We start from the raw sequence: 20,122 nt of genomic DNA, 5'->3' as shown, positions 1-20,122 counted from the left end.
TATATATATATATATATATATATATATATATATATATATATATATATATATAAAATAAATAATATTATAAAATAATATATAAATGTAATCAAAATCTACAAATATATGTATTTAAAAGTATTTGCAATTTTCATGAAAAACATATTTGGATGTTGTTGCATTTATATACAAACTGTTGAACCTGCATTTACAAACAGCTTGTCATTTGTGAACTTCACCGCACTTTCTTTATTGAACACAGTCTCATTAACAGAGGTACAAACAGATACATAGACAATTGAGAAAAAAAGACAAAAACAAAGACAAAGCAAAAATAATTACATATACGTTTCATAATGCCAAAGTTTATGTTATATACATCATATTATATCCATTTAATAAATTAAAAGTCTTTAAAGCTTTTTTTGTTTTTAACATTGGGTATGCTGGTACTTAATTGTTTGAATTCATTAATAAAAAGCAGGAAAGTTGGCTTGGTTCCTGACCATTTTTCCTCATGAATATGGAATTTCCCAAAAGTAATAAATAATTGTATTATATACAGCATGTTATTACCACTCTTATCTTGACTAAAATATAGCATTACATCAAACATTTATTTCAACATTCATCTTAAGTTTCTTTTATATCACATCATACTAACAAAGATTGATATATTACTCACTTAACAATCCCAGTTTTTGGCAGATGAAATTTACATAATTCATTTGTGTTTTCTTTATTTCTAAATAGCATTTTTATTGTATTTTTTTCTTTATTTGTTTCTTGTATATCACCAATACACCAAATTAAATTCCTCGTATTTGAAAACTTACTTGGCAATAAACCTGATTCTTATACTGAAATTAAACATGTAGTTAGGAAGGAAAGAAAAAAAACAAACACAGGGACCTTTTTTCTTTTTACATTTGGTCAATTTTATTTTCACTTGGTCTCATCTTTTAGAGTACATCTGACAACTTTGATCCTTCACTTCCATTTCCACCAGTTTAAGCCATCACCAACAAAATTGCAGCAAACATGTACATTAATGATCATAAAAACAATCAAGGAGACAAACTCATAGAACAACAAAACCCCTAAAAGGTCCAATGATTTGACTAGACGGGACACAATCCAGGGTCTCCGGGGAATCATTGGAATATTTATGACTGCTCAGAGTGCATTATTTTGGATCGATAAATGAACATTTGCTAGTGAAACACCTTTCAAGGATCCAAATGACACACTGGAAATCCTGCATGGTCCCGACATCTAGTAAACACATGAAAATCTAAACAACTTTTTAGTTCTCACTCCTCAAGTGCATTAAAAATAATCTAGTAAACAACGCTGGGAAAAGAATTCGATAAAACAAAGAAAGCACGTCAAAAGGATGATCCGCAAACATCAGTGGTTCAGTCCCCTGAAGCGATTCCCGTCTGCCAAGTTTGTTTAAAAGAACGGCTGAAAATCTCCTCTCTGAACGACCCGATCACTTCCATAGTGAAGCAATGATAAGCAATCATTTCCATGCACACAAATTGATCACTGCCGAGCTCAGGGAGAGGCTGAACAAGAATCAGCTGGCCAGGATTGCTAAGAAAGATGATTATTTCTTTCCATTTTGCTGGAGGGAAGTTAAGATTGTTGGCAAGCCCTCTGCAAAATATATAAAATGTGGCACGAGTAAAGAAGGTCGAGCTCTGGGCTGATTCAAGTGCTTGGCTTAAAGAGGGGTGGAATGGATTTTTTTTGTATCAAGTCAGAAGCAGATAGAGGGAATCACCAGCAGGTGGAGCAGGTGCTTCGAATGTGAACCTTCATTTTAAATAGCAAACAATCCCCCACAGTGATCTTTCTTCTGGATGAACAAAGTGGATGATTAAAAAAAAAAAAGAAGAAAAGAAAAAACAAAAAGAGTGCCTTAATGTTTTCTCTCTTTACCCCAAAGACTCATTACAATGACATGATTTCTCTCAATTGTTATCTATTTGAAAATGGGACAAACATAATTATCTATCTAGTAGTAACCTCTTTTTGTTGTTAGGCATTACAGCGTGACTGAACACAAGAGGGACATGGCAGCGACGTCAAATGGCTCAGTTCGACTGACAGGTCTACATGGGTGTGTGTGTGTGTGTGTGTGTGTGTAGGGGTGAAAACTGTGTATTTAATGTGTTGTCTGTGTGTTTATTTTCCATGATGGCTATCCTGTTGTCTTGCTGTCATGGGCATCAGCGCCTTGTGTCTGCTCCCTCCTCTTGTTCAGTCCAGTTCAGTCATTTTCCCCTCCTCTCCCGTCTCCATGGTTACTGAAGCATCACGTTCCAGTCTTCCCCTGCATTCATGCTGGGCTTGCGGAGCGTCAACACCGACATGGAGGCGTCAAAGTCAAACTCTAGCTGGCTCTCCTGACCATCTGCAAAACAGAGAGGGAGACAGTATTAGAGGAAAGGTACGTGAATCTCATCATGATCTCACATTAGTCAAACAGTTAATCTTTAAAATAAACATGGCATTATAAGATCTTTGTAATCCTGAGGATGAAATACGACTGGCTGAGAAAAAACGACCACCTCCAGGAAACAGCACCCAAGTTGAAAACGTTTGCACTCAGTTTCACCCGGCGTCATTTAATCAAGTGCGACTGCAACAAACCTTCACACACGTCATTTTTCTAACAGACTTTCACACTTTAACTTCTCCAAACCTCTGTCTGAAGACGTTACGGTGCACACAAAGTTTAATTGTGTTTAAGAAAACATTCAGTATTATAATTTGAGGCACATGAACAGCCAAATATAAATGAGAACTGAGAAGCCAAGATGATATTCATGAAAAATCAATCATAAAACAAACAGAAGTCGCATGTTGCCTTGGTTAAAAGAGAAAGTTATAAACTATTCAGCATCCATCTCTTCAGAGAATCCTTAAACTGTGTTCACATTCATTCCAGTCAAGGTTAGTGGAAAGACTGTTCCACTGTAGCGGACTGGGTTTTAAATCATTAAAGTAATAATCTCAAAGGTTTTCATTTAAATTCACGTCTGTTAAGTAACTATCTATCGCTGAAGGAGGTAACACAACAGTGATTGAGCCAACGGCCCACTGATGAAAGTATTGCAACATTTAGATATTTGCAGTATTACCAAACGGTTGTCTGTGGCGACATTCTCGGAAGAAATGCTGTAATAAGTTACTGCTAACGCATACTGAACATTTCCTGCTGCTGCAGCTTCACATTAAAAGCATTTAACTGGCAAAACTTGACTTTTATGATGAAGCAGTCACAGGAACTGTGATGTGTTTGTCGGTGAGCTTGACACTGACTGATATTGCTCATCAATAAAGCGTCAACAAAACAAGACAGCGGTCATTTTCAGCATTTTTTGACGGCTGATCAGTTTGAAATATTGCAGGGAGTAATGGAAGACTCGGGAGCAGCAACAGTGAGCTGATCAATTGCTTTCACTGTCGCTGTTCGCAGACTCAGCACCGCGTGCAGCATTAAGTCAGATCACAGTTGCACACAGACTGATGGAAAAAGGCCAATTATTTCCTGACTTCTTTATTAAAACATCAATAGTTCGTTTTGCTGCCCCCAGCATTCTGGGACCTGTAGTATTAAACCACATTTGCTGTTAACACCAGTGAACAGATGTTGCCCAGTCAACCAGGAATGAAACCTGAAGGATTGACACTTTAAACTCTTAAACAAAATATTGAGCTGCCTCCTGTAAAATAGCTAGAGGCATGTCAAAAGATTCCTTTGATCAGCATACAGTCTATGACTTTAAATGAATAAACACGCGAGAGAAGGGGGGCTGTATGGCCACTCACCAGCAGTCTTAAGGGTGACTTTGCTGGGCTTACTGGCTCCCAGTATGACGATGCGTTCAATCCAGGAGCGGGTGGAAAACTGGGCATCTGGAGCCAGGTTACTGTGGACCGAGCAGAGACATGGATTTAATATTTATACAACACACACATTATTAAGTAACCCCTATAATACAAATCATAATTGTATGTTTGTGGCTCAATAAAGATCTGAACTGAAATATCTAGGAGCCTATACAGGTTTTCTACTGAACTGAAACAGAGAATATTTAGTGATCACTCACGCAGAAGAGAGGATGTTGTTGGCGAAAGACAGCCTCCTGTGGATGAACTCCTTCTTGTCATAGTTGAAGGTGTGGCCATCATCTATGTAGAGCTCACCCTCTGCAGTTCTCTGTCAAAGAAAAGGTCAAAACGTCAAGTTTGACAATGTAACATGTCAAAATAGCAGCAGCTGTCACTGGGGTATGTGCAATTGAGTTACCTTGGGGTTAAGAGCCACATATAAAGTGTAGGGATCGTCCATCATGCAGGAGGAGGACCTGCGAACTCGATTCTTCCTGGGAATGATGGAGCCGCCACGCTGGAACACGGGGATCTGAGAAGGAGACAGGAAGCTCCATATTAACACCAGAGGAAACAAGCAACTATTAAAGGATGTGGAGGGCCTCGATATGTAGAAATTGTGCGTCTTACAGAGCTCATGGTGACAGGGATGTAAAGGTTCTGGGCCCCGTTGTGCTTCTGGAAGGTGTGGACGTCAAACCAAACCTGAAAAACACAAACACACAAGTTAAGACAAGCTTTCTTCAAGACCAAGGACATCTGAATCACCTTTTCTTGACAGAACACCAGGAAAATCAGATACTGTAAGATGTGTTCAAGCTTCTGTGCTTCTTCCTCTTACCTCGTCTTTGCCAGGCAGGTAGGCGGTGACTCCCCGGGCTCCCTCTTCAGTAACCGGGTGCACCAGCAGGTCTCTCCCTGTAGCAGAGTTAACCAATGTTAAAACCAAGTCTGTCTTACTGTAACTTATGATTTCAAGTTTTCATTCTAGTCTGTCCTCTTGTACCTCAGTTGTTCCCCAAGTACCAGTGAAACAGAAGTTAGAGCTTCTTCTTTAGCTTCTGTACTGTGAGTAATCCCCAGTAAAACCGATTATTTGAGCGTTGTACAGTTACAAAAGGGATTTAAATTAAATCCTTCGCATTTGATTAAACTGCTAAAAAGTGTGCGGGCTTAGAGTGTAGAGGACTGTGGCTTCAGGCTCCACACACCTCAAGATTCACTTTATCGTCATTCATATTATTCACATGGCAAGTGCACAGCAGAATGAAGTTATGTTGCATTTGGCTCACGAGTGTAAGAAAAAGAAAATTGGTAAAACGCACTCGCTGAACTACTACGGAAGTATTAAAAAGCCTTTATTATTAAAGCTTTTGTTGTTTTGTTTCTCACCAATCAAGAACTCGTCATCCAGAGCGAAAGTAGCAGGATCCTGAGGATACTCCACCCACAGTGGTCTGAAACAGAGATGAGTAACATGATTTCACAATATAACTGAAATCTGCAGTTAATTCAAACCAACAACATGAAGTATTTCTGTGCATTGGGATATCGTAAATAATTATAATTAAGATAAGGGGACAAATTCTGTGTTGAATTTTTATTTCTCTGTTTTAGGCAAATAATGCACACCGATTGGAGATGATTTTATAACTCACTACTACAGGTAAGATGTATGACGGCGTATTAGGGCCATTGTAGGTAAAAAAATAACAATTACGGAGAAGGGGGAGGGGGTAATATTCAGAGAAAATTCAGAATTTCCAAGATTAAAGTCATAAATTTATGAGAAAAATACTTGTATATTCTCTGAGATTAAAGTGGCAAATTTATGAGAAAAAAAACTCGGAAAACTGAGCGAGGAGAAGGTCCTGAAAGGTACATACACGTTTTCTTTCATCTTCTAAACGTGTCCTTTTATGAATATAAGTACTAATATTATAGAAGTTACAGGAAAGTAGAGACGAACAATTTCTATCTTTGAATACACAAAGGCGTATGTCTTTTATTTCAGCAGAGCTAACAATGGCCCTAATACGGCGTCATAAAAGATGACACGAAAGAGACACAAACACAATGTTTCCAGCCCTGTCCTCACCTCATGATGGGCTCTCCAGTGCGGTGTGCGTGGTAGAACTGCTGGTACCAGTAAGGCAGGAGGGTGTAGCGCTGGCGCACCGCTTCACGGATCAGCGCCGTGTTTTCCGGACCAAACAGCCAGGGCTCGCGGCGGGGGGTGTCCAGGTGGGCGTGGGCCCTGAAGAAGGGCTGGTACGCCCCCGTCTGGTACCAACGCACCAGCAGCTCGGTGCTCGGAGACTTGAAGAAACCACCAACGTCAGCTGTGAGACAGACGGGGTCAGTGTTAGTGTCGGATCTGGGCTGTTCAGAGGATGATATAAATAAAGTGTGTTGGGGAAACAAAACAGCCAGACACAACAACCTCCTGAGAGCTTCTATGTTTAGAGCTGGAGGGGATTTAATGCGCTCTTTTCTTGTACTCAATCAACTTTATTTAACGCAGCTGCAACGACATAAAACACCTGATCTGATCATGAATATGAGCCTCTTACACACAGCCAGCATAACGGTTATATATAACTGCAGCTAGATTACCCAGGGAACCTGTGCTCTCACCATGGCAACACCTCATTCAGTTTATCAGTGCACGTTTCCATGACAACATTAACAAACACTGCAGGAAGATTCAAGTCAAATTATTTTCGGAATACTGATTTTAACAAATGCATTTCATTTTTAGGATCACAATGCGACTCTGTGGCAGCTGATGTTTAAGATGGTACTGATGCATATTATATCCCTTTCATCATAGTTAAATGTAAGCTCTAAAGGGCAGCAATACCAAATACTTTTGAATCTGTTGGAGCGGCCCAGACATGAAGGAAGTTGACTTTTAAGGGTTATCTAAATGTTATAATTTATGCTAATAATACAAATTGCTGCAGAGCGCTAGTTTCCATTTCATTGTTTGTTTTTAAGGGTTTATTTAATCAAAAAAGCTGAAACATGGTAATGAGGATATGTCCATATTCTAAACTAGTATATACTAGTGTATAAAATAATGGTGTATAAAAATCAGTTTTAACATTTTAAAATGTAACCATGTGGAACTACACATGGTTACATTGTACTGTAAAGTCTTAAACTCTGACAAACAAAATAACTGCTTCAAAAGTCAACCACAAAAGCTAATGTTTCTTTTATTTTTTCTCTGACTCTGCTATGACTTGCTGATATTTGTGTATTTTGTTACAATGCATATATTGTTATGTGTTTTTTTTCTTCTTATCTTTGTATCATATCTTACTGTCCAATGTTATGTTGTGTATAAAAAATTCAAATAAATCAAACAAAAAAGTAGGGCTTTCCTCTACCGAAGAAATTCTTAGTCGACTAATCGATTATTTGATTTAATTAAAACTGAGTTTCTCCACAAAGAATCACATAAAAACACCACTTTACATCTGGTGTTTACCAGAGATGTGCTCAAAAAAACAACTAATTGGCTAAAGAAATCTTCAAAAACTACTACTCAACTAAGATCAAAACGACCAAGTGGTCGACTAATCGACCAACGGGGGGCAGCCCGACTAAAAAGTCAGCCACAAAACTTAATATTTTTGTTCTTCAACCAAGTCAAGGTCAGTTTATGCTGACAAACAGGACAAACCAGCAGTGTAACAGCAGACTGATAAAACTCACCACCACAGAAAGAGATTCCCACCAGGCCCAGGCTCAGACACATGGGGATGGAGATCTTCAGATGGTCCCACTCAGCAGCGTTATCTCCCGTCCAAACAGCACCTACAGACACAAACACACACTTTAACTCTCAAGGTCTTGTGCTAACATAGCCTGACACAAAAGGTTACTAGCAGGTAGAAAGAAAAGTCAAAGCAGTAAAAGGGACGTACCGTAGCGCTGTGACCCAGCGAAGAAGGCTCTGGTCAGGACAAAGGGTCGCTCAACTCCTCCTGACCTCTGGATCTGACCCTCCGCTGTGGCCATTTGCTGCAGATTGTACACAAGATAATCAGTGGTATGTTTACCCATAGCATCAGATTTTTATAGTTGGGTTCTCCTTCAAAGCAACTTGTGAACCATGACAGTATAAACCATATCACTAAGACTATTTTAAGTCAAAAATGTCTCACATTCTGTCTTTTTCTCTGATAAATCAACAACGCAACAGTACTTAGTACTTACGTTTGTGCATGAATACTCAACCAGACTGAAAATCATAAAGGAGGATGGAAAGTTAAGAAGATTGCGTGCACTCACCACATAGAGGCCATACAAGTTGTGCACGTCACGGTGCTCCCAGGCTCCGTGCGTTGCGTCCTTGTGCATGGTCACCTCTGGCCCGTTAAAGACCGACGGCTCGTTCATGTCGTTCCATGTATACAGGTTCTCCATGGAACCCTGGAGAGTGGACAGAGATTGTGGATGTTAAGTCTCGAGGCCGGACTGACTACATTATGGAAAAAGTGCCATTTTAAATCCATGAACAGAGTCGATAAACCTGTGTGCAGAAATTACAAATGAAAAATCCTTTCAGATGCCTAAAAATGAGCAACAAAGGAAAACTTGGGTTGTAGTTGGCAGCTCCCAGATGAGAATATGCTAATGACACTGGCAGAACAAGAGCTTGTGACATTTTCCAGTTTGATAAAGGTTTAAGAAAAGGATCTGTTGAGTTTTAGCTATATATCACTACTGGAAAAAGGAGACAGCATGAATAAAGTAGAGCCAAGATTAAACATTAAGGCCATTCCTACACAGTTCTCTAACCATGTATTTTGTATGTATATATAGCTACATACTTCTGAGACATTACAGCCGGCCCTAACAAAAACAAACTAATACTGCAAAAATAATATACAAACTAAACCTTCCTGAAAACAGAAACTACACTAAAACTAGCAAACACACCCTGTAGTTCTTATTTGTGCATAAAATAAAATAAAAGAGAAGAGCTATACAACAACATGAATAACCCCTGTGGGCTTGTAAAAGGAACCCTCTCTCTGAAACGAGTCTGAAAACTAACTAAAACTATAATGAAACTGAAAAGTCAAAACTAAAATCAAATCAAAACTAAAAAGTCTTTAGCTGAGCGACAGAGAGACAAGTGTCTTCAGACTCACCTCGTACTGATCGTAGGCGAACATGCTGGCCCACCAGTCCCTCATGTCTGCACGGGTGAAGTCTGGATAACCAGCGCTACCTAAAAGACATCATCCCAAGTACAGAAAGCAATTTGAAAGAAATATTCATTGTAATAATCACACTGAGAAACACGTCAGTATAAATGTCATGTTTCTCAGTGAAGATCCAGTTCATGATTTATATTTACAAATACATTTTCTACACATTTTCTGGTGATTGATGCCGAGTTGTCTCTTACCAGGCCAGCACCAGCCCTCGTAGTCTCCACCATCTTTATTCTTGATATAGAAACCCCGAGAGCGGATTTCATTATGGATCTTGTAGTTGCTGTCTACTTTGATATGAGGATCCACAATGGCCACCATCTATTAAAAAAAAACACAGTTAAAGAAGACTGAGCAGAAAGTCTTGAAAGTGTACGTCTTGTCAATAAGGCGCCTGCAGGTCATTTACTTTACTGAGATTTAAGGTTTGTTGGATTGATGATGGATTATTTGTCGTATGTACCTTGCGTTTCTTGTCCACTAGACCCTGCAGCATTTCCTTTGGTGTTGCGAACTTATGTGGATCCCAGGTGAAGTAGCGCTTGCCATCCGTGTGCTCAATGTCGAGCCAGATGTAGTCATAGGGGATGTCGTGCTCGTCAAAGCCCGCATCCACTGAAGCCACGTCTTCCTGGTCATTGTAGTTCCAGCGGCACTGGTGGTAGCCAACAGCAGCTAGGGGAGGGAAGGACTGGGTGCCTGATGGACGACAGGAGGAGGTAAGAAGACGTGAGGAGAGGAACTGAGACTGAAGAGGTCAGTCAAACGCTGATCTTTTATTGGGCTACACAGATACCCATACTGGTATCAAGCTGTACAACATGTTCAAACTTTATCTTGTCTTTATCTTTGGTGGATACCGGGGGTGAAATAACAAGCCAAAGACTGGTTAAAAACTGAGCCAATGCCTTTGTGTTAAATGTCTGAACCATCGTACCCCTTTAGTAAATTAAATTCTGTTCATAATTAATCACAAACTTGATTTAAGTGAAACAGCAATGTTTACATGAACTGTGTCTCTTTATTAGAATGTCAAAAATGCCAATATGTTTGGGATGCAGTAAACTCACTATCACAAGGAAGGAGGTTTGAAGGAGATGTTTTCACAGCAATATAAAATAGATATAGAGAGGGAATTATGACCTGTTTAACATCCTAACAACAACCAATACACAAACAGTAATAAAGGAGTGTATGTTGAAGTACATGGGAGTCATTGTTTTACTTTAGTTTGATATTGGTATCAACTACTAAATTTCTGGTATCGTGACAACCGTAGTTGACCCAAATGAAAAATGTGTTGAATTGTTTCTGATGAAACAGTTCCTTTAACTTTAGTATTCAGAACATGTATTGAAAGTAATAATTGTGCACCCAGTCTAAACTACAGGAAGCCCTCGAGTCCTGGGAAAACATGGGAAATAAGGCTTTAAATGTGCGAATGGCCGATGATCCATCTTCCTACCTGTGAGGGAGGCATACTGAGAGAAGACATCTTTGGCTGTTGGTCCAAGCATAATGAAGACGTCGATAATGCCGCTTTCAGAGATCCAACGCACGTCTGTCTGTGGAGTCTCACTGGAGCCTTGAACATAATCCAGCATTTTTCCAAACACGGTCTGGAAAGACACAAAAGTGAGCGAGTGAAGCACTGGGCTTTGGTGCAGCAGACATTCGCTGCTGGCTCAGGTCCCATGAAGTAAGGAGACAGAAAAAAGGGACATACCTTTCCAGCTGTGTTGGAGCTGATATCCACCCAGGTCTCAGCGGCATTGAGCCAGAAGATGCCGGTGGTCCGCTGGGCGTTGTGGGCCAACATGACTGGGACAGCGCCGTAAAGGGCCATAGGGTTATTCAGCTCGTACTGGAACACATCCAGGTTATAGAGCCGATACGGATCTCCATTACTGGAACAGAAAAATACACACTTAGGCTTGATCCAGTGCAGTGAAGACTACACTGACCACGGTGCATGTGCCATTCAATATCAAAGGAAATTCATCCTCATTTTGTATGTGAAACACGACTTATTGTTGAAACTCACTCCGTTGTTTTGAGTCTGAGGGTGTCTGCGTGTTCTGGGATGCCGTAGACGTGTTCAACACCCGGCAACGAAAAGTCTAAACTAATAGCAGATGGACCTGTGAGGCAAGCGCAAACAACTATGAGTTAAAGGAGAGTTACGCCTAAAAAACATCACCCTAAAACCCCCTCACTAACAGATGCAGATAGTATGGCAATAGTAATTAAGCTAAACTAAATTAAAATATAGAAGTGGGACTTACCATTAGGTTTGCTATCTGAGTGTGATTTAAACGTTTCCTCCCACATGCCGTCTTCTACTTTCTCTTCCTCTTCTTTTGCTGCCTGGCAGTCAAACACGGAGAACAGTGACGTCATTTACAAGAGAAGATACGGCGTAGAAATGGTACATTTAAAATAAAGAGAGGAAGAGGAAAAGAAAGTGTATTTCAGTATGTAGTACCTCGGCCTGGTTTGCCGAATCAGCATCCTCTTTCTTCTCGGCCTCTGGTTCTGCCTGACTGCTCCACGGCACAAAGAGGGCGGAGATAGGGGATGTAGGAAAAAGAAAGATGTGTCACTTTGGCAAAGTCTATCCTGGGACAATATATGGAGGTATAATTAAACTATGATTAAAGGAAAAGACGTACAAACAGGGAGGTTGGTGAATACTCCCTGACTCTAATGACATCTAACAAAAACTCTACACGGTCTTGATTGTCTTAACTTTAATGACAAAGGGGACTGAGCAACTCCCTACCTTGTGGCTACTTTAAGCTAGGCATTATGGGACAGGATCTCTAGAGGCGGCTGCTTGTAACACCCACAGGGCTCCTTACAGAACCAACTGGTACCCGGTGGATCCCCCATATAGCATGGTGTGATCGAGGCCATAGCATTGCACCAACTGCTAAAATTTTGGCAGCATCACACAGCTGTGTAAGAGCGTGATCTGCAGCAGCGCACATGTAAGAGGCAGTGGTGCGAAACTGCATTTTGAAAGCCTGCTAAGCCATATTCACATTTCAGCAGAAAAACAAGGCTCTTGCGTTGCACGTTCTGTGATGCGCCGCACAGGATTTGTGGGGTGAGTGGGGAGTCTGTGCAAAGTACTCCACATTTTGTAGTGTCAGTCTCAGTCTACTGCAATTTAGCATTGCACTAGACTCATGATGGACGGTTTAAAACAAACGCAAAATCGATGCTGCAGAACCAGAGATATTGTCTTTTTTTTTATTCCACACATTCTTCTTAATCGTCAAAACCTGGCGCCTATATTACCCACAATACAACTCGACGGCCAACTGTTCACCTGGAGATTTGGGTGTGTTATGCTGCCTTCCATTTGAGTTCCCAGGCAGAAATTTCAACTGGAATGGCCCCTGAAGTGGGATTTCCAACTGGTTTCCAAAGCTGGAAGAAGCTCACCAACCCCAAACTCAAAATCTAAGATGCTGTTTATTAGTACTTCTGTCTTATTTGTGTCTCATTAAATCAGTCGTACACGCAGTACTGTCCAACTTCTATCTGTGGACGGTGTTTGTATCCAAAACATAACGGAGTAATGTGTTGTTATCAACTGTTATTGCTAACAATGGCTAACCTGGCTGAAGGAAACGCTATTTAGTTTAGAGACTTGTTGTACTGGAATGCGGTCAACTTCGGTGTCACGTCATTCCCAGCTCCGATTTCCGAGGACAATGGAACTCAGCATTATGCAAGTAGCGGTTAATGTAGCCTCAAGCTGCTAGTCTGAAGCAGAGAAGAGGAGCAGACTACAGAAGTCTAGTATCACCTCTTTCTAACTCAACACCAACTGTTTTTTATTTCATTTCCAAACTTGTAGTCCTCAGCCTCAACCAACGCAGACTCAGGTGACATCATGTGAGGCAATTCATCAGGCTTTGCGCAGCTCCATCTGGAGCCACAAAAGGCTTTATACAACTTTTTGTTATATATGTAGTAGTAAAGTCTGTAAACAGACTTTGATTTGTAAAATCTCTGTCATTAGTTTCTAAACATATCAGGCAAATGGACTTTTTCAAAGACCTGCAGGTCACAATGTGAACGTTAACAGTAGTGTTTCACCCAGCAAACGTCTTCAGTTTGGTCTCAATATGATGTTATTGTGCAGTTTCACTCTGTAACACTATTCATTCATTTAGCCTCCATCTTATATTGCAACAATATCGGATACATAAGTGCAGGACTGTCACAATACACCACAAACACAATGATGAGGGCGCCTACAAAAGCTGTTTTTCCGCAATAATGAGAGCATGGCTTTAGGGCTCGAAAGAAGCACCGTCCCAGAAAAACTGCAGAAAGTGTCCCAGTTCAGAGAACTATAACCCCTTTAACTGAAATGCAAACTGAAGCATAACCACAAAGAGAGATGTTGCTGTTGGGTTTGGGAACTGGGCTGCAGCACCGGAAAATAAGAGTCTTTACTATCTGGTGGGAAGACAAAAAAAGCGTTGTTTTTATGTGCCGTCTAAACTGGTTCACACCTGCTGCCACTAGCGTTATATTTCATCTATCGCAGTTAGCGCTCATGAGCTGAGCAAGCGTGAGAACTACTTTAAGTCAACATAACTGGTCAAGACACGCAGTCAGTCATGCAGTTGCAATGTTAGATCTGCTGGAGTGGCACTAGACGATTTAGTCAACCGGACACTGATCTGACAGGACAGTAAAATCACTGGTCGGCACAGCAGACCCTACATCATTCAGGTGAATGTGCTTTTTCATGATCAGGATGATTTTTTTCTTTGTTTCATGAAATGAGGCGAAAAATTTACATCCTACGTGGCAATTATTCTATTATTAGTTTAAATGATCCTTCAAAAATATGAGGATGATAACAGGGGGCTGGACTGACCCCTTAATCATGGATCAAATCAAACACCGACATGCATACACTCACCCACACCCCTCTCTCACTCTCAGTCACATTTATTGGGGGGGGTCAACACTGTACTTGGTGTGATGGGAGTCCCTACGATTTGTCTCACTATTGGCAGCATTAGCACAAGGAACAGAATACACACTTACAAATCTTAAGGGTCTTTACCTAGAGAATACCCTCTTGATATTATCCCACACGCTAGCCACTGTGCTAGCTACTTTATAGGAGAAACTAGGATGATAGGGAGAAGAGGACAGAACAACGAGTCAGAGACAATACTCAAAAAACAAAACCATTTCATGGGAACAAAAATAGAAATCATCCACTGAGTGAGGACGTGGATTAAAACAACGGGCTGGCATTTTGTAAATGTGTGTGCATGCGTGGTTTCTCACGTGTCCTTGCGCATCCTCAGGTGCTCAAAGGCCAGAAGGCCACGCGAGTTCAGAGACATCACCACGTCTCGCCCTTCCATGATGTCCAATCGGAAGGGCCGGGCGCTGACGATGACCCTCTGAGACTCCGCGCCCAGGGACAGCACCACGCCGTTCTCGTCCTGAGACAAGAGAGACAGGCTGGGGCAGAGAGAGAGAGGAAGTGATGTTAAAGACAGAATTTGGTTTAGAAAAAGAAAGGTGAGGACAAAGAAATCAATTACTATCTACTCACTGTCTGTCTAAATTTTTCAAATGGGCTGTTTTGTTTCACTGGAAGAATTTACATTCAGAGTTTCAGTTATAACATTCCTGCTACCTTTCAATCGAGTTTTGAATGCACCGTTGGTACATGCCTCGACCTACAGTAGACGATGTTTTCGTTTCCTCTAAATATTTACAGTCAAATAAAATCTTCTTGATACGGTTCTTTCCGATCCAAATAGAGCGTGCAAGAGAAATTTGTGATTTAGGGCTACCTTAATAAAACTGACAATTGCACACAAAAAACGGTTAATTTTGCCTTTTCAGTTTGATTCTTTCATATCAAAAACCTCCCACCCACCCCACACAGTCAGTAAGTATCATTGGGAGACTTACGGCTCGGTGGGCGGCTCCCTGATGAGCACGTCTGGGACCTCATAGCGAGGCTTCAGTGGCTTCAGCTCGTTAATCTTCACCCGTGTTATGTTTCCCTGGAGACGGTAGAGCTCGAGCAGCAGACGCACCTGAGAGACAAATGCAGAGAGAGAGAGATAGAGAGGGAGATTACAGGAGAACCAAAAGAGGGTACCGAGGAATTTCATTATTATCTCATTAACACTACAGCAGAGCCAGAGATCGGCAAACGGGTTCAGCCAAGGGCCAGTTTTTTTTTGGCATTACACTGAGTTTGCCATGTTAGGTTTGGTTTTGACGCCACAAATAAGGGAAACTGGTAACTTGTGCCTTCCCAATAGCATGGAAATTTCCCGATCTGGGAACGGGCTTAAAGCTGCAGTTGCAGCAAATATGATTAAAAAAAAGTTATTTTTATAAAACGGTCACTATATCATGACAGTAGTGCATGAGATAGGTAATCTGAAAAAAAAATCATATGACTCTGTGTCCTTCGATGCTCCTAACGGCATCTGCAAGATTTCACAGACCGGAGGAAAATGACCAATCAGAGCTGAGCTGGAGTCTACCGTCCAGCTGTTCGGCAGCCATGTTGAGAATAGGCTCGTTCAAGATGAGCCAGGCCTACGCAGAATCGATATTGAATCGCACTGACGTCATGCACACGTGGGCAACGATAACCTAACGAGATCTAGGCGGCCGCAGTTTTTAGAGCCAGGTGCCGCAGTTGCTCTGCACCGACTGCAAGACCCAGGGCATTATGGGAAACGCCTGGCTGTCGCCTGATCAAAGAGCTGATTGGCTCTTAGTTTTGAGAGCAAACCCTATGGGTTGTAGAAAGTCTGAACTCTCTGTGTAATTGTAATATTTAACGCTAGATTGTAGGATATTAGTCTCATGTTGTGCAATGAAGGGTTCATCTGTTAACAAAACACATCTTGTGTGGTTGATAATAATAATAATTATAATAATGAAGGTCATTTATAAGTACTTATCAAAATGAGAACTCATTATGTGCTTTACAAGACAGATATAAAAATAATAAAGGATGGAATCCAATGCCAGATACACGCACATTTCCACATATATTCACAAACAAATATAAATAAATCCCAACATGGTCTGAAAACTACAAGTGACCTACAGATCAGATTTTACAGCTAAACAGTGCAACAGCAGATGTTTCTGAAAACATTTGAGGTGCGAAATTACAGTAACAGAATATTGATTCATATTTAATCAGCGTTGCCTAGTTTGACCGTTTGATCAGATTTTGCGAGTGATTGATAGCTGACTCAGCCAATAGGAACTCTCTCTCTCTGAAATGACCTGTGATTGGCCAAAGTCTCCCATCACGGTCTAGATTTTTTAAAGCCTGAAAACAGAGCCATGAGGAGGAGCAGAAGTCTAGGTTTCTCTCAGTGCACTTGAATTAAAATATGCTGAAAGGTTATTATGGAATTTTTGCCCAGTGATGCCAGAAACATTCTGCCTACTGCAGGTTTAACAGTTTAAAAATTAAATTGAGGCCTTTGTGACTTTAAAGTACATCTACGAGACTCGATGTTAAGCAGTTTATCCCTCTAACAGCCGATGTGAACTGCTTCTCTATGTGTGATTTACCTTGTTGTTGTCATTGATGAGCTGCAGCGTGAGTCTGGTGTTGGTCAGCTCCATGGTCTCCAGCAGGGCTCGATAGGGGGACTCACCGGGCATCAACGCTCGCTGACGCCTGTTTAAAAGTTAATAACAAGAGTGGACACCGGTGATCAGGGTCTAAAATTAAGTTTTTTCCTCACATGCCACTGTGGCAGGTCACTGAACATTTCTACTAGCCACACAATTGTTTTGTCTGCCACTTCTGAAATCTATGTAGAACGCTGTAGAACCGTAAACACTAGGGCTGTGTATCGGCAAGAATCTGGCGTTAAGATACGTATCACGATACAGGGGTTACGATGCAATATATTGTGATACATTGCGATACTGTAAGTAAGGTGGTATATTGTGATTTTTTAAAAATCTTATTTTAGGAAAACTATCATAGTATAAATAACACTGCTATATGCATAAAATCTAATCATAAAAAGTTAACTTTTATCCAATCAGAATAGTAGGATCTGCATATCTTTGCAAATAAAGTAAAGTGTTTCCTGAGTTAATCTTTGTATGTAAACTGTTAATTAGAATTCAATACAGGGTTTTTGAGAATTAATACAGTATCACAAAACACAATATTGCAATACTCAATATTTTTTGTCCACCTCTAGTAAACACTGAGTCAGTGGTAACAGACATTAGAAATATGCATCATGTAACCTTAATCCCTGACTATTTTTAATTTAGGAATTGCTTTTTTAAACTAATATTTCTTAATATAAGGAAAACCATCTCCCATGGTGGCAGGTGACCTGAACGTTTTACCTGCCACAGCCAACATTTAACCTGTATTTGGCAGGTGGCAGGTGCTGATTTCATTCCCTGCCGGTGATGCATCAGTAACAGTGTGCTTCAAATAAGCAGATGTATTTCCATCTTGTACTCACTTGCAGAAGGCACTCTGGTCACAGGTCTTGAAGTTGCCCTTGTCCACAGCCCACGTCCCACTGAGGGACACGGCCAGCCAGAGCAGCAAGACAGGAGCCATCCTTCAAAGGAAATCAAGTTTAGATGGTCACCTCTCCAATGCATTGACTCATATCTTGGTTGAACAATGCCCAAGTAATTACCCAAGAGGACCCAAACTACAGTATGTATTCAGGAGTTGAGGTTATATAAAGAGCTGGACTTTGATCTCTGTGTGCTGGCGTCCTCTGGTGAAAGACAGCGCCTGGTTTTGTCACAAGCAGCAGCTAACCCATTTCCCGTTTCCTCCTCATCTTGCTGCTGCAGCTGCACACTGTGCATATATTAACATTTAAAAACAGCATCAAGAAACCCATCTTAGTGTTTGTGAATTGTATTTTATCTCTATTTCTGCAACTTGGTGTTCTTGCTGCTGACCTTCTTGACCAGGTCTCCCTTGGAAAAGAGGTTCTTAATCTCAATGGGACTAACCTGGTTAAATAAAGGTTAAATCAAAATACTAAAAATCCATTTTAGACCCTGGAGTCTGCATGTAAAGACTCATTTCCGGCCTTCACACTCCTGTCAAAACCGGCTGATGATGATGAAATGAAGCCATGACTGCATTAGCTAACGTATGAGCTAATGTGGGCTACAGTTAGCTAGCATTCATTCGGATTTCTGGGGGAAAAATACACCAAAATACACCAGAAACAGGCAAAAATGACTGATTTAACCACAATAATACATCAGTGTCTTACAGACGGAGTCACGGCTGGTTGTCTTGACAACAGCGTTGTCCTTAGTTACCTCTTCTTGATCAGGATGATGCTAATGATGCTAAGCTAACCGTGCTAACAGCGGCTGTCTGTCAATCCGCTAATTCAATTGAGGTGATCGGAGACTTTTCCAGAATAATCCCCCTCTCTGGCGGCCGTTTAACCCTGAAACGGTATATTTGCTTACACGCCTACTAAAGTGTTTACATGGTGATAATACCTGGGGGATACCGCGCTGATAGCGGATCAAACGATGATAAAATCACGGTGAAACACGGAGGATCTGCTTTGTCTTACCTCTCAGGGAAGGAGGCCATCTTGATTATGCTTCCGCCTGACTCCGCCCACTTCACGCCGCAACAAAGAGCGTTCAAGAGTCATTTAAATATTGTATTATATATTATTTTATATTATATATATATTATATTATATTATATTATATTAAAAAGTAATTTAAATATTATATTATATATTATATTATATTAAAAATTGATTTAAATATTATATTATGTATTATTATATATTATATTATGTATATTATATATGATATAATCTAATCTAAATATATATATTATATAATATATATTATTATATATATTATATTATATTAAAAAAGTCATTTAAATCGTTAAAAAGTAATTTAAATATTATATTATATATTATATTATATAATATATATTATTATATATATTATATTTTATTATATTATATATTATATTATATTAAAAAGTATTTTAAATATGATATTATATATTATTATATATTATATTATATATATTATATAATCTACTCTAAATATTATTATTTTTTCCCCCTTTAAACTAAAAAAAGATGAATTAAATTATTAGATTATAACACTTAGTTTATGGAGGTTGATTTTACTTAATCGTAGGGGTCATCTTTTTTTATCTGGTTGATGATGAAAAGGAGGATGTACGTGAAAAGGAGGATGTACGTAAAAAGGAGGATGTACGTAAAAAGGAGGATGTACGTGAACGCCTCTCATGCTTGGACACGTCATCTCCACGCTCCAGTCAGTGAAGTGCACACATTCAGTCTGCATGATTCGTCCCACTACACCCAATGCAACGTTTAAAGTGGTGGTTACACGTGTACAGTCTAATGCAATCCACTACAACAGCCCTGAAATAAATCCTACCTTTGTGAATATTTATATGAATACATTTTTTATTACATAAAGCAGTGGTTCCAACCGGGGGATCCCCCCAAGGTAAATCTAAGACAGGGGTCAGCAACCTTTACTATCAAAAGAGCCATTTTAGGCAAAAACATAAATTAAAAATCTGTCTGGGGCCGCAAAACATTTGAGCATTGTGATGAAGTTAACACAGTTTATAGTTTAAGTATATAGTATATAAGTCTAATGCAGTGAGAGCCAACGAGCAAATGTACTACGGAGTATTAGGACCACATTGAGGGGGAAAAAATCTGAGATTTCCAGAATAAAGTCATATTACGAGAAAAAAGTCATAATATTACGAGAAAAGTCATAATATTATGAGAAAAAAAGTCGTAATATTACGAGAATAAAGTAATAACTTTACGAGAACAAACATTGTGATATTATGAGAATAAAGTCACAATATTACTTGAAAAAAGTCAGAAGTTTACGAGTATAAAGTCAGAAGTTTATGAGAAAAAATTTGTAATATTATG

At 39.9% G+C, this 20,122-nt stretch overlaps 1 protein-coding gene across 6 annotated transcripts; it reads right to left on the bottom strand.

Moving 5' to 3' along the window:
- Nucleotides 1-892: 892 nt before the first annotated feature.
- On the bottom strand, nt 893-18,797 carry ganabb (glucosidase II alpha subunit b). 6 transcript variants are annotated; one of them, XM_074648652.1, is made up of 25 exons: nt 18,743-18,797; nt 17,648-17,749; nt 16,725-16,833; nt 15,084-15,211; nt 14,445-14,624; nt 14,215-14,280; nt 11,605-11,662; nt 11,405-11,486; nt 11,164-11,260; nt 10,846-11,026; nt 10,585-10,738; nt 9,583-9,818; nt 9,314-9,440; nt 9,054-9,133; nt 8,188-8,328; nt 7,821-7,917; nt 7,609-7,710; nt 5,984-6,227; nt 5,278-5,342; nt 4,727-4,803; nt 4,516-4,590; nt 4,304-4,417; nt 4,104-4,213; nt 3,823-3,923; nt 893-2,401 (listed from the first exon to the last, which is right to left on the bottom strand). In XM_074648652.1, the coding sequence occupies exons 1-25, from the start codon at nt 18,760-18,762 to the stop codon at nt 2,292-2,294; spliced, it is 2,856 nt and encodes a 951-aa protein (XP_074504753.1). In that variant the 5' UTR covers nt 18,763-18,797; the 3' UTR covers nt 893-2,291. The 6 variants fall into 6 exon arrangements, with proteins under 6 accessions (XP_074504753.1, XP_074504755.1, XP_074504756.1 ...); XM_074648654.1 differs by lacking the exon at nt 18,743-18,797 and adding an exon at nt 18,666-18,713; XM_074648655.1 differs by lacking the exon at nt 18,743-18,797 and adding an exon at nt 18,477-18,580.
- Nucleotides 18,798-20,122: the final 1,325 nt, after the last annotated feature.

This window comes from Sebastes fasciatus, chromosome 10 (genome assembly GCF_043250625.1).
Source record: "Sebastes fasciatus isolate fSebFas1 chromosome 10, fSebFas1.pri, whole genome shotgun sequence".
NCBI lineage: Eukaryota > Metazoa > Chordata > Actinopteri > Perciformes > Sebastidae > Sebastes > Sebastes fasciatus.
Note: the sequence above shows the minus strand (reverse complement) of the source record. Positions and strands in the feature narration are given on the sequence as shown.